The sequence below is a fragment of the Odontomachus brunneus genome, unplaced genomic scaffold, assembly GCF_010583005.1.
Source record: "Odontomachus brunneus isolate Ranch 3 - 2012 unplaced genomic scaffold, Obru_v1 Obru_scaffold_063, whole genome shotgun sequence".
In the NCBI taxonomy this organism is placed as follows: Eukaryota; Metazoa; Arthropoda; class Insecta; order Hymenoptera; family Formicidae; genus Odontomachus; species Odontomachus brunneus.
Genome location: NW_022639513.1, coordinates 144,835 through 159,775, shown reverse-complemented (window position 1 = coordinate 159,775; position 14,941 = coordinate 144,835). Strand labels below are relative to the sequence as shown.

At 30.5% G+C, this 14,941-nt stretch overlaps 4 protein-coding genes across 4 annotated transcripts; all 4 read left to right on the top strand.

Annotated features, from left to right (window-relative positions):
• Positions 1-29: 29 nt before the first annotated feature.
• On the top strand, positions 30-3,211 carry LOC116846325 (hydrocephalus-inducing protein-like). The gene is made up of 4 exons (XM_032820017.1): positions 30-165; positions 716-1,020; positions 2,693-2,852; positions 2,923-3,211. The coding sequence occupies exons 1-4, from the start codon at positions 137-139 to the stop codon at positions 3,047-3,049; spliced, it is 621 nt and encodes a 206-aa protein (XP_032675908.1). The 5' UTR covers positions 30-136; the 3' UTR covers positions 3,050-3,211.
• A 2,350-nt stretch (positions 3,212-5,561) lies between these two features.
• Positions 5,562-7,718, top strand: LOC116846408. Its single transcript, XM_032820184.1, has 3 exons — positions 5,562-6,249; positions 7,125-7,421; positions 7,501-7,718. Exons 1-3 carry the CDS (start codon positions 5,931-5,933, stop codon positions 7,656-7,658), a joined length of 774 nt encoding a protein of 257 aa, XP_032676075.1. The 5' UTR covers positions 5,562-5,930; the 3' UTR covers positions 7,659-7,718.
• A 385-nt stretch (positions 7,719-8,103) lies between these two features.
• Positions 8,104-10,346, top strand: LOC116846407. The gene is made up of 5 exons (XM_032820182.1): positions 8,104-8,247; positions 8,384-8,619; positions 8,740-9,144; positions 9,734-10,048; positions 10,117-10,346. The coding sequence occupies exons 3-5, from the start codon at positions 8,760-8,762 to the stop codon at positions 10,278-10,280; spliced, it is 864 nt and encodes a 287-aa protein (XP_032676073.1). The 5' UTR covers positions 8,104-8,247; positions 8,384-8,619; positions 8,740-8,759; the 3' UTR covers positions 10,281-10,346.
• A 497-nt stretch (positions 10,347-10,843) lies between these two features.
• Positions 10,844-13,963, top strand: LOC116846372. The gene is made up of 4 exons (XM_032820101.1): positions 10,844-11,315; positions 12,913-13,230; positions 13,315-13,470; positions 13,897-13,963. Exons 1-4 carry the CDS (start codon positions 10,985-10,987, stop codon positions 13,935-13,937), a joined length of 846 nt encoding a protein of 281 aa, XP_032675992.1. The 5' UTR covers positions 10,844-10,984; the 3' UTR covers positions 13,938-13,963.
• The last annotated feature ends 978 nt before the right edge of the window (positions 13,964-14,941 follow it).

Below are 14,941 nucleotides of genomic sequence, written 5' to 3'. Positions count from 1 at the left end.
GATGACCCTCAAACAATTCTATTCATACCGAACAATCCGACGCTTCATTGCACCCGTCAGCTGATATACTCAACTCGATCACTCGCCACAATCTGCCGCGGCAGAACTTGATAGAAAGCCGCGCGCTGACTCTTCGATGTCAACACACATCGGTTCAGTTTTCTTGTAAGACATTTTAATTATCCGAAATGTACACAAAGAATTTACATTTTATAACGGTGTCTCGCGTCACTTTCTGATCTGAATACTGACATTCGCATAAACAAACACGAGTGAAGGGTCTCACTAAATGCGAATATATATATTATTAAATTAAAAAAAAACGGAGATAAAAGATTTTCTATTTAATAAAAAAAAATCCCAAAAAAGCATGTTTTTTTTAAGGCTTGCGGTAGATATAATTCCTTAAGGAACTTTTTGCTTTTTAGAACTTAGGTCAAAATAAATGGGCGCTATCTTTTTTGCCGATTGCAGCGATATTTTTCGCAGTCGTGAGTCTGGCCACATGCTGCATATAAGTGCTGTTTATAAATTTTTTAAATAACAAAAAAATAGTAATATAAAATTTAATAGTTACTTAATTAATATAAAATGTTTCAAAATATTTGATTAGTCCATTTTCGCAAAATTAATTCTCAAAAATACGCTTTTTTCAGAGCGTTACATTGTTCTGTCCTCTTAAAAAAGATACGATCAGTGTATTTCGAAATTTCAGAAAATTCCGCATGATAAATCCAACGTCGGATGATTATCGTTTCGCATGGAGTGATCGAACCCGTCACGCGGAAGGCCAGATTCCGAATTTTCGCTGCGTGCTGTCGGAGGGTGTCGCCGAGCGTGGAAAGCAGGTCGAATTCACCTTCGTGTTTCTCGCGGACCGCGTTGGCACGTTCGAGTCTTTCTGGTTATTCTCCATCGAAAAGTACAATCTGGAATGTCTCTTCCTGATAGTCGCGTTCGTCAGAGAACCGCTGATTTATTGTCCAATTGCTCATCTAAGAATGAAACCGACCGTATTAGGTTAGAAAAAAAATTATAAGGGCCTAAAGCTTGATTCACAATGTGTTCTTAGATTCTTGCTTCTTTCTTTTTTTCTTTTTCTGACACAAACCTTAAGCTTTAAGCCAGAAAAAGACAGAAGACAAGAAACAGAACGCAAACAGCACATTGTAGATTAGGTTTAAAGATTCTCCCGAAGTAAGAATAATAAATCTGCCGTCAAAGATAATTTGACACAGTAGCTACCTCAAAATAGCTTTGTAATATGTAATGTGTGAAACCTAAATCTCCTAGACCTTTTCGTCATGATGCTAAGCAGATTAGTTGGAAAAACTAAATTACTACTATGATGACATTATTTATGATGTTTATTTTGATTTCGCGATTAAAAATTCAGGTTGTTAAATTAAGATTGTTGAAAGATATCTCATCTTAGTATCAAAATGCGTTTGATTATTTACACACTAAAATTCATTAATTGACTATAATTAACTATAATTAACTAGTCATTACATTAATGATTATTGATGGACTATTAATGGAATATTTTGCATGCCAGCAACAACGTCCCGGCTTTCATTAATCTCTGTTTAATGTTACTTGATTTGTAATCAAATTATCTTAATTGCGAACAATTATAGACATTAGAATAATATCGCAAAGTCTTGAAATTATTAATAATTTTATTCGCTTCTTGGCTGAAAAATGATATATTTTCATATATCTAAATTATTATACTTTTTGATATATTGAAATATGTAATTTTTTTCTTAAAAATTGACAAGAGAATCTCCTACAGTGTTAAATTTGTTTTTTCAAGAAAATAATAAATTTTTAGATAAACTTTCATTTCTCTTTATAATGCAATAAAATGAAACAGTTAAGTAAATATTTGCAATTATTTCTGCACATGATTCTATTTTAGACTTGAAAGTATATTTATAATTTTTTATAGATTTCATTAGTATTATTTCATTAGTTTTATTGAATATAAATAAAAAAGCGAAGACAGAAATAATCCCAGTGTGTCAATTAAAGTATTCCACATACTCGTGTGTGTACCACATGTGAGATTTAAAAATCTCCTATATATTTTCTATATATCTTGTATATATCTCCTATATATATATATCTTTTTAAAGATATCCTTTTATTTAATTTTTTGTTACTCTAACGAAGTGACTGGGACTATGCTTACTCGCTATAAGTTACTTTTAGGCAGCTATTATGTAAGATGACTATACTTATGCAAGAATAATCCAACTCATAAAATTATAATTTTTCAGTTTTTATTTTCCAAGCCTTATGGATGTTTAAAATTAATTAAAAATAGTTTTATTTTCTAATAATTGCACCATTTTTGCTAATTGCGTCCTTTTTCATTCATACGAATTAAGCTTTTTAGTGAATATCTTAAAAGAAAAGAAAATTGACGATACTTGACTTTTTGAACGATTGCGAAGAATTGCATATTTTGTATTTGTATTTACATTCTCACTCTATCTATACTTTTAAAATCATGTATAAAATTTTTATTTTCATTTTTCTCGAAACGTGCTTCATGTGAATTGGATCATTCTTGCATAACTACGGCAAAATTATCTTTGGAGGCAATTTTATCATCCTTTCCACTAGACTTTTTCTCAGAAAAAAAAAACTTATACGTCTAACGATATTATTGTGCACCCCGCAGGTGTTACCGTGCGAGAGTCAATATGTATAGTCAACGACGAGGAATTTCGAATGCACTTTGAGGTGGTGCGCGACTCTTTATATTCCGAGGGACGCTTGCAGAACTTGAAGATAATGCCTATGAGCGGAATTTTAAACGCAAGAAGCGAACAGATTCTATGGTAAATAGAAGAGACGACAACTTGACAATTTTTTAGACATTCGCACTGACGCACTCACAATTTATCACAGGCTCGAGTATCAACCCACTATGGTCGGCGAATTTCAATTTCCTGTCAAATGCGCTGTGAAGAAACTGAAGGCGCCGCTCAGCATCCTCGTTACGACAATTACTTACGACATCGTCCGTTACATATAGTCTGTTTGATAAGAGCATGTCCGATAAAACTTGATAAATAATTTATTGAAATGATTTGGAATAAAACATATACATACTACTTGGTTAGAACTGTGATGCTTTATTATTACTAACTTGTCCTTTATTATCAATAATTGTCTGGCATCTCCGAGGCATTCTTTCAATTAATTTTATAAAATATTCTTAAGGTAAAAATCTCCATAATAATCAAATTTATCGAACTAACTCCTTGACCGACCAAATTTTTTTTCCATGAAGTTTAAACTTTATCAAGAACCAAACGTTTTCGATAGGATTTGCATCCGGTAAATTCAGTAAATCAATGCTATTTTTATGTTTCCACATGATACAAATGCGATTTCGATATTTAAAATCATTGTTCTCTTGTACACTGAGGAAATAATTACCTTGATATCAACAAATATTTCTTTTATGGGTGCCATTAATATATTTATTTAAACCTAAATTTTTTTTATTTAAACCAAATATTGTTTAATCAGGTAAACAATACTTGACTTAAATAAAGAGAATTTAGATTAAAGTAAATATATGTTAATGGCACCTATTAAAGAAATATTTGTTGATTTTAAGGTAATTTTTAGATTCGTGCGTTCAGATCGAATGAGCACGTTTACTCACTTCCTAATAAAACTGCGAGTATTTATTTAAAACTTGTATCGTTGTCTGCCATAGATTTTTGTTTGCATAAACATAGTATCGTTTATACTAAAATAAACATAACTGACAAAGTACTGTCAAACTTTACATCATAGACCACTACTTGCAAACTAACATAGCCCATTCCGAAGAAATTCATACGAACATATATTCCGATTCGCAACTCTGTCGTTTGCACAAGTTGAAAATATCGATGATTCCGATGATTCCATTCTATCATGATAAGCATCAATATTATGTTGACTCACCAAATACGACCGATATTTTGTTACTTACACATTTTTCTGTATTTTACCAGGTTTTTCTCTAAAGGCCTTTTCCATGGACGTTGTTATGAAGAGGATAACAACGAACAGTACATTGACGAAAATACAGGATGACAGGATTTAGAGAAACTTGAGTTACTAAGAAGTATACTTCAAGAAATGATAAGAAAAGGATTACAAATATTTCGCTACTTGCAATAATGATTGTAGTCATTTGAATTGAGCTGTAAAGATGTGATAAATAAATGTAAATAAATGTAATACGGGATGATTGATATTTCGTTTCATCGATTTCTTATCGACCGATTTCTTATGTTTAATTTGCTATCCACAGTTGGTTAGATTTTATTAAGTTAGTTACATAAATTAATGAGACACGGGAATATATTAGTGCCGGTCACTAATGTCCATCGTTATATCATTACTCATTTATATCAGTACTCTCTTGATAACTTTCCGTCCAAGGGGCTGTAGGGGCGGACAATTCTTGGAAACAGAAAGTTATCGAGAAAGTACTGTATTCTAAATTTTATTATGAATTGTATTGTGTAAATCTATTGGTAATGATTCTCAAATCGTTACTCAGGTAGAATACAAAATCACGATATATCAAAGTGACAAGAAAATCAGTTGACCTTGCAAAGAAGCATACAGTGGCAGATGTCGCCCTACAGCTCACTTACAATATGAGTAACATATGAGTACAATATGTAAACATTTTTAAAAATCTTCCTTGTACAGGCAATTTCCGAAAACGACCTAGGCGGGCGGAGAGAGGAGGTTCATTATAAGGAAAGGCGAGAACGCAGATATATAAAGGCGAACTCTGAAACCTGACCAGTTCAATTTTGTGCTTTCAAGTCGAATAAGCACGTTCATCCACTTTTTAATAAAACTGCAAGTATTTATTTAAAAAGTGTATCGTTGTCTGCCATAGATTTTTGTTCGCATAAATATATTATCGTTTGTGCTAAAATAAATATTGGGAGTACAAATAAGTCTCCGCCTTTTGACAAATAAATATAATTGAACAAAATGAAAATTATTCCGAATGTTATCGGTTTGAAGTCATTGGAGCCGTGCCAAGTTTTCATTATAGAATTATTTACGTATTTAGAATGATTTACGTAAATTAGTGAGACGCGGGAATATTTAGTGCCGGTTACTAATGTCTATCGTTATATCGTTACGTAATACTCTCTCGATGACTTTCCTCCCAAAGGCCTGTAGGGGCGGAAAATTTTTGGAAACGGAAAGTTATCGAAAGAAAAACTATCAAGAGAGTATTGTATTCTAAATTTCATTATGAATTTTATTGTGTAAATCCATCGGTAATGAATCTCAAATCGTTACTCGGGTAGAATACAAAATCACGATACATCAAAGTGAAAAGAAAGTTTGTTCAGTTTGTCCTTGCAAAGAAGCATACAGCGGCGGATGTCGTTATTATAGTTTACTTACAATAGGAGTAAACATTTCTGAAGACCTTCGTTGTACAGATTCAACAACTATTTCCGAAAATGACTAAGCGCGGCGGGGAGGGGGGGTTTGTTATAAAGAGGGACGAACACGCAGGTATATAAAGGCTAACTCTGAAACCTGACCAGTTCAGTGTCGTGCGTTCAGATCGAATAAGTACGCGCGTTTCTCTACTTGCTAGTAAAATCTAATTTATCTAGTTATCTAATTCATCTATTTATTTATTTATCTAATTATCTAGTTTCTCTAATTGCAAGTATTTATTTAAAAAGTATAACGTTGTCTGCCATAGATTTTTGTTCGCATAAATATACTATCGTTTATGCTAAAATAAACATAACTGGCAAAATACTGTTAAATTTCACATCATACACCACTACTTCCAAGCTAATTTAGACCATTTCGAAGAAATTCATACAAACATATATTCTGGTTTGCAACTCTGTCAATTGTACAAGATGGATATTCCGAATGTTATTCGTTTGAAGTCGCTGGAGCCATTTGAGCTGTTTATTATAGAAATAGCGGGAATAGAAGTGGAAGGAAGGGATATATTTTTTAGACCTTATATGTTTGATAGCTATATATTGTGTTGTCATTTTAAAAAAGCCGTGACAATGTTTCTCAGTCAATTTAAAAAAGAAGAACAAGATCTCAATATGAATAATTTAAATAATAATGAAATATTAAATTCAATTCAAACTCAAAAAGTTTATCCAATTTGCAAATCAAACAGACGCACTAGAATGCAGCGGCACCGTAGGATGTATGACTGGCGTGAGTACTTGCTATTAACTTTACTATTTGCTTTACTTTAATTTTTTACAGCATAAACTATAATTATAACAGCATAAATGAAGAGTATTTTAAAAAGCTCTATATTTTTTTCTTGCTCGATACCTGAAAATAATACTTTTTTTGTACATTTGAAACTGGTTATCTCAAAACCTATGTAACTTATTACAATTGTGCTGATTTTATTTGAAAGATAATTTAATTTTATACGAATTTTGTTTCGGTATTTTTATTAAACATATGCTTCTCTACATATTTGCATAAATGTATATAAACCGTGATTATGGGACATTAATTTTTTAAATAAGCATCTTTATTCTATTTATAGGAAATTTTTGTTCAAATTTAAATTTTCCGTAAAATCTTAGTGTCTGGCTGGAATTTTCGAGTCCCATCTTGTATAATAGACTTTAAATCAGTCGCAAGGTGATGTCTAAAGACGTTATTAAGATGTCATTAAGACGTCATAGATGTCTTAATAGCGTCTAAATGACGTCTTTTGACGTCACCTTGCTATCTGGGTACGTTCTGTTGTCAAAGAAGTTTAACAATAATATTTTTTTATCTATAATCTCATATTTCCATTTATTAAATCTTTACAGGGAAAGCATGTTATACAACAATTGCATAACATATTTGTATTATGTTTCTAATATAGTTAATTTGTATAGTCTAATAATATTCCCATAAGAATGTATATTGCATGATGTTATACTATTTACTATTTACTATTTACTAATATGAGTATGTATGACCAATCAGACGTATTTAGTATTTAGTATTTACTGAAAGCGCATTGTGTGTGTGTGTATACCTCACTGAATTAAACATTATTCTTTTACTATTTATTGTTATAGGTTTTCTTCACCGCTTTCTACGTATAATATGCCACACAAATAGAGATAAATTTCCTTATGCTGACATTCTAATTAGAAACTTAGACCAATACTTTGTTCAACAAAATGAGAATGGGGAACCTAATAATCGCATAGGCATGTTTTATTTCCATAATGGTCCATTAACTGAAGTAATTCTGATATCTGGGAAAAAAATCTGTGTAAGGCAATACAAATTCGATCAAGCAAAAAAAGTATACGTCAGTATGCAAAGGAGCAACGTAGTAAATGTGATATCGATCCTTCCATCCTCTCATAGTAAGTATCAATATTATGTCGACTCACCAAATGCGGCTGATATTTTGTTACTTATATATATTTTTCTGCATTTCGCCAGATTATTCTCTGAGGGATTTTTCCTTGCAATTTATTATGAAGAGGATAACAACGAAGAGCGTATTGACGAAAGAAGATTTAGAAAAACTGGAATTACCAACTATCATACTTAAAGAAATGGAAAGAAAAGGATTGCAAATATTTCGCCATTTGCAATGATAATTGTAGTTATTTGATTTAAAATGTAAATATATGACAAATAAATGTGATGCACGATGATTTGTTATTTTGTTTCATCGATTTTTTATCGACCGATTTCTTATATTTAATTTGTTATCCATAGTTGATTACGTTTTATTACATTGGTTACGTAAATTAATGAGACGCGGGAATATATTAATACCAGTCACTAATGTCGTTATATCGTTACTTATTGCAGTTCTCTCTCGATAATTCCGCCCAAGGGGCTGTAGGGGCGGAAAATTCTTGGGCAATTATCGACTATAACGGAGCATCCTCCAATGACCTCCACCTTGATATATATTATCAAGGACACTGTCCTGAGTGACAATCAAAAGGTTTTAGCCGGCGCTCATTGGTTGTTAAAAAATTATTAGCAAAAAAGTTGCATGTATGTAATGAATGTAATTTTTGGACACCGTATATAAATAAAAAATTGAATTTGTAACTCAAGAGGATGCCTACACACACACACACACACACACACACACACACACACACACACACAGCGCCTAACGCGCGCGAGAGTCATTACCCCATCGGTAATGACTCTCATATCATTACTCAGGTAGAGCACAAAATCACGATATATCAAAATGACAAGAAAATCAGTTTTTTTTATCTAGCATATAGCGGCAGACGTTGTCATTACAGCATACCTACAATATAAGGCGACAACATTTGTGAAAATTTTCTTTGTACAGTATGGCTCACGCAAAACGGATAGTCTACGGGTGATTCACGGGACGTTTTTGGAATGAGTAGTACTCGACGTCTGGAGGGAGAGGAGACTTTTTCCGAAAACGAATGGGAACGTTCGGTTGTTATAAGGAGAGGCGAGTACACTTGAATATAAAGACTAACCCTGAAACTAACCTGACCAGTTTAGTTTCGAGCGTTCAGGCCGAATGAGCACGTTTATCCAATTCCTAATAAAACTGTAAGTATTTATTTAAAAAGTGTATCGTTGTTTGCCATAGATTTTTGTTCGCATAAATATACCATTGTTTATGTTAAAATAAACATAATTGACAAAGTACTGTCAAATTTCACGCCATAGACAACTACTTCTAAGCTAACATGGACGATTTCAAAGGAATTCATATGCACATATATTCTGGTCCGCAACGCTGTCGCTTGCACAAAATGAAAATTACTCCGAATATTATCGGTTTGAAGTCACTGGAGCCATTCGAGCTTTTCATTATGGAAATACCGGAAAAAGAAGAAAAGGAAAAAAGTAATACATCTCCAATGTGGTGTTGTCACTTTAAAGAAGACGCAAGAATTTTTTTCACTCAGTTTGAAAAAAGAGAACAAGAACTTAATATGAATAATTTAAATGATAGAGAAATATTAAATTCAGTTAAAACTACAACAGTTTATCCAATGTGTGAAATGAACAGGAGCACTGGAAACGTTGTGTCGCACCAAAAGATTTATCACGAGTTAAATAGAAATCAACGTAACGTATTACATTTGTGTTATTCGTATTTGAAAGATAATTTAATTCTCTATGAATTTTGTTTCGGTATTTTTATTAAATAACCCATGCTTCTATAGACATTTGCAAAAATGTGTATAAACCGTGATTTTTAGACATTAATTTTTTAAATAAGCATTTTTTATTCTATTTATAGAATATTTTTTGTTCAAATTTAAATTTCCCGTAAAATCTTAATGTCTGGCTTTCGAGCCCCTACCTTGTATAATAGACTTTAAATCAGTACGTTTTGTTGTCAAAGAAATTTAATAGTAATATTTTTCGTATTTATATTCTCGTATTTCCATTCTCGTATAAAACTGTAGGGGGAAAGCATGTTATACAACAATTACATATCATATTTGTGTTATGCCTCTAATATATTTAATCTGTATAGCCTAATAATATTTTCATAAGAATGCATATTGCATGATGTTTAACTATTCATTAGATCTAATATGAATATGCATGACAAGTCAGACGTATTTAGTATTTAGTATTTTGTATTTAGTACTGGAATTGTAATATCTCACTGAATTAAACATTATTCTTTTACTATTCATTGTTCTAGTTATTTTACGAAAAATATTTGAAATATGCCGTATAAAAATGAACATGTTTCCTTACGCTGAGATTCTAAGCATGAACATATGCGAAAGCTTTATAAGTCTGAGACGGAAACGTTATAATCGTATAGCCATATTTTATTATACTTGGTTAATAAATAACGAACGTCAAACATTTGTATATTTGATATCTATAATAAATAAGTGTGATCTAAAAGTCTGTGTAAAGCAATATAAATTCGCTGAAGACAAAAAAATATATATCAGTATGCAAAGGAGCGACACAGTAAATGTGATAAACATCAATCCATTTTTTTATAGTAAGCATCAATATTATGTCGACTCACCAAATGCGGCCGTTATTTTGTTACTTATACATTTTTTATAGGCACACCGCCAAAAAGATCTCTAAAGGCATATTCTATGGATGTTATTTTAGAGAGGTTAGCAGCGAAATTATTGACGATGGAAGATTTAGAGAATCTAAAGTTACCAAGGACCATATTTGAAGAAATGATAAAAGGATTGCAAATATATCGTCACTTGCAGTAATGATTGTAATTATTTTATTTGAAATGTAAAAATGTAAGAATAAATGTAATAAACGATGATTTGTTATTTCGTTTCATTGATTTCTTATCCAATTTATGTTAAATTTGTTATACGCAGTTGGGTACGTTTTATTACGTGAGTTATGTAAATTAGTGAGACGCGGCAATATTATAGTGTTGGTCACTAATGTCCATCATTATATTGTTACTTATTATTCTAAATTTCATTATCAATTGTATTGTGTAAATCTACCGGTAATGACTCTGAAATCGTTACTCAAGTAGAACAAAAAATCACGATAACATGAAAATGATAAGAAAATGATTAAAAAGATTATTTTTCAATCACGATTCGATTATTTTCTCGTTATTTTAACATTATTTTAATATTGTTGTAATGTTCTGTTCAACTTGGAATAACGATATATTTGAGTTGCCTTATACCTGCTCGAAGATGGGAAATCTGAATGAAGACAAAGAATATTATCTGAGAGACTTAAAAAAAACGGGAAATACCGTCCTTTCAAAACGGAGAAGAAAAGGCAAACAGGTATATATATATACTTCAGCTGAAGCAGAGCCTCAGTAGTTTTCCTGCGTTCCTGACGGAAGCATAGCTTATTTCTTGATACTTATTGCATTAAAAATTGCATCGTTGTTTGCCGTCGAGTACTGTCGAATAAGTGTGCGACTTTTTGTGATAAAATGAAGAAAATAGACACTCCCGAACTACGTGTCATTGGACGGTCAATCGCTCTTTGCAAGTATAACACGGTGGCGATCAATTGTAGTGATCATGACTCAGAATCGTTTGTTATCGGTAAGAAGCCGCTGGAACCTGGCCAAGTATTTGTCATAAAGATAAAGAGGACAAATAATAAAGATTTCAACGAACAACCAATTCGATTTTCTCTGGTTAATCATTGTAAGAGTCCACAAACTCTGGACGTGGGTGATTACGAAAAGTTACCCTTAAGTAAAATTGAAACGTTTGACACATATGCTACATTATTAAGACCGACTCGTCTTTTCAGAGGTAAGTACTTATTAATTACCTTTTTGAACTATTTAAATGTTGACGCTTTAATCGACATATTAATCGCTGATTGTATATTTATAAAAAAGACTTTAAATCAAATATATTCTGCTTTCAAAGTAGTTTAGATGTGACATATATCTTCACTTTCTGTAATTATACATATATGTATACAAGGTATTATCCGTCCCCGCCCAATAAGTATAACATTATTCTTTATGAAAAATTAAATTGGAACGTTCTGACCTATTCTTTTTACTATGCTTAATGAAGCAGTTATTTTTAAATAAATTCCAGCAAATTAGCATCGTTCTTTAAACGGACGCATGCTATGAGCTGCGTGTTTGATAGTGTGCGTAAGCTACTACAACTGTACACTATGACTGTACTGTCGGCAGAACAACGCTATGTATTTAGCGGGTGGGAGAAAGATAACACTCTTTATATACATATAGATTCTTCTGTCTCTATTTATTCAAACTGTACGAGGAAAGAGCATGTTACACAATAGTAACATGAATCGTTTATATCTTGCTTCTAATATTGTTGATATTTATAAGCATAATAAGATTCCCGTAAAAACACTTGTATAATATGATTGTATGATATGTACGATGTTATGTCATTCATTAGATGTAAAATGCATATGTATGGCAACTTTGTTCAAAATAATAAGTAGAAAAAGAAAGATAACACTCTTTATATACATATAGATTCTTCTGTCTCTATTTATTCAAACTGTACGAGGAAAGAGCATGTTACACAATAGTAACATGAATCGTTTATATCTTGCTTCTAATATTGTTGATATTTATAAGCATAATAAGATTCCCGTAAAAACACTTGTATAATATGATTGTATGATATGTACGATGTTATGTCATTCATTAGATGTAAAATGCATATGTATGGCAACTTTGTTCAAAATAATAAGTAGAAAAAGAAAGATAACACTCTTTATATACATATAGATTCTTCTGTCTCTATTTATTCAAACTGTACGAGGAAAGAGCATGTTACACAATAGTAACATGAATCGTTTATATCTTGCTTCTAATATTGTTGATATTTATAAGCATAATAAGATTCCCGTAAAAACACTTGTATAATATGATTGTATGATATGTACGATGTTATGTCATTCATTAGATGTAAAATGCATATGTATGGCAACTTTGTTCAAAATAATAAGTAGAAAATGAAAGAAAATGCTGGCTTTCTTTTCCAATGATTTTGTATTTCCCTTTTTAAAACGCATTTAAGAAAATTCATGAATAAATTGTGTAATATAAATATTGTATAATTTAATACTATCTAGATGTACTTATATTAAAGTACTATTTTATTGTAAACACTGTATAATATAAATATTATTGTAAATATATATTTATGAAGGATATGATAATCTATAACAATTTATTTAATGAAAATTCTTAAATATGTTTCAAAAAAGCGATGCGAAATTACCATTGAAAAAGCCAGCATATTCTATCATTTTCTATACATCAATTTGACCAATGAAGTCAAAGGTATTTAGATCTAAAAATACATTGTATACCTCGCTAAATTAAATATAATTTTTTATTCATTATTTAAGGAGAGGATTACGACTTACATAAGGAATTCAAAACATATAAAAATACTATGCAGACACGTTACAGTAGTGTTCTATTTAATATTTTGGAACAGCTCGATATCTTGCTCTGCAATGCTGGCAAGGATTTGGACAAGATATCTAAAGATTACATAGGTATATTTTACTTTCATAAACCTGGCAGTCGTATTTACCATATGTATACATTATCTAGAAGAGGTTGCTTTGTAAAGCATTTCTACTTACCGAAAAAGACAATATACGTGTTGATGGAAATGAACAAATGCGTAAGCCAAATTCATACGATTTCATTGTATGATGGTAAGTATTTATATCACTTCGTTAAATAGCGACTAAAAAAACCGATTTTTTGTTACTTATATATTTTTCTACACTTTCTTTCAGCCCCACTCTCTCAGGACTCCTGCTGCAAAGATTTTAAGCGTATATGGTGCAAATTAATGAAATGGATAATGAAGTTTTTAAAGAAGTTATTCGCCCAAAATCACGATGGGAACAGTAGCAATTCACTCTTGTCACAAATATACGCAGGAATAACTGGTAATAATACTGCTAAGTTTATATTTATTATATTGCTAAGTTCATAATGCATCAAAGAGATTATTCATAAATTTACTATTCATAAATTTCTTTATCAAACAAAATTATCTTTCTGTACATTTATTTTGTTATCTAAATAATAAATATCAATTTAAAACAAAATTATGTAAAATAAATATATATGTACGATATTACAATTATGCAAAATATTACTTCTTTATTTCTTTTATTAATTCATTTATGTATCAGTTGATTTAGTAAAAATGCATAAATGAATAATTAATAAAAGAAACTCCAGTAAAGAAAATTAGTCCTTGATTAAGGTAGTATTAACTTAAGTAATAATTCATTGTTTTCATTTTCTCTCAACCATCTATAGGAATCATATATAGAAGGTAATTTTAACAGTATTCTTTGATTTTAAAGGTTTTCTTGGGACAAATGTGGAAAAAGAGAAGAAAATGTAAAATGTGTGTGCAACAAAAATACGAAAAATATAAAATGTATTTTGTCAGATTATGTTTATAAATAAAATAAGGTTGGAAAAATCGATTCGATTGCAATTAATCCTTGTCGAGTTATTTTCTTTAAATTTAAGATTGCCTGTATTTAATTTAATATTAATAGCTATTATTAGTTAATAAGCTATTATTAGAAGCTATTATTTGTTAATGGATTTGACTAATGTATATATTTAGCTTTTAACTACATCTAAATCTATATAAAGAATATTATCGAATCATAAGTAATCGTTAAATTCTTTACTCTGTTAATACTCTGTTAATTTCGTGAATACTGTGATAACGTAAAATATATATAATGTCTAGCATATTTAGAATATCGATAACGTACAGAAAAAACATCAAAAAGTGTTGCAACATTTTACTTTTGACTATATACAGTCGAAAAGTTCTAAAACGACCGAATATTTAAAAAAATACATGTTTTAAAAAAATATATATATTTCAGACAAAAGTATATTTTCAAGGAGGATATTAGACGGTAGTATTACATTATTATAATATTGAGATGTTTTTTAGAGATTATTTTAAGATCAGCTTATATTTTTTTAATTGGAATCATAATTTTCTTAGCATAAATCAATTTTTTACGTTATTCTACGTAGAAACTCATACAGCATAAGCAGATCCTGAACATGTATAGTATCAAACGTAGACTGTATTCCATTAATATTCAAAATTCGTACTATGATATTTTGAAAATATGCAGAAGATATTCCTGCGTCCGCATATGAAACTTTTACTCAGTATGTATTGAGAACATTTTCTATTATATTGTGAACATATGATGTGCCGAATATCATTATTATTCTCTAGTTACTTAATCTTAACTCTGAGCAGGACGGATGAATCCGCATAGTCTGATTCTTAAACCGACTTCAGCAAATAAATGCCTTTTTAATGTGTATATAATTATAGAAGTTTGTAACTGTATATATATATATATACAG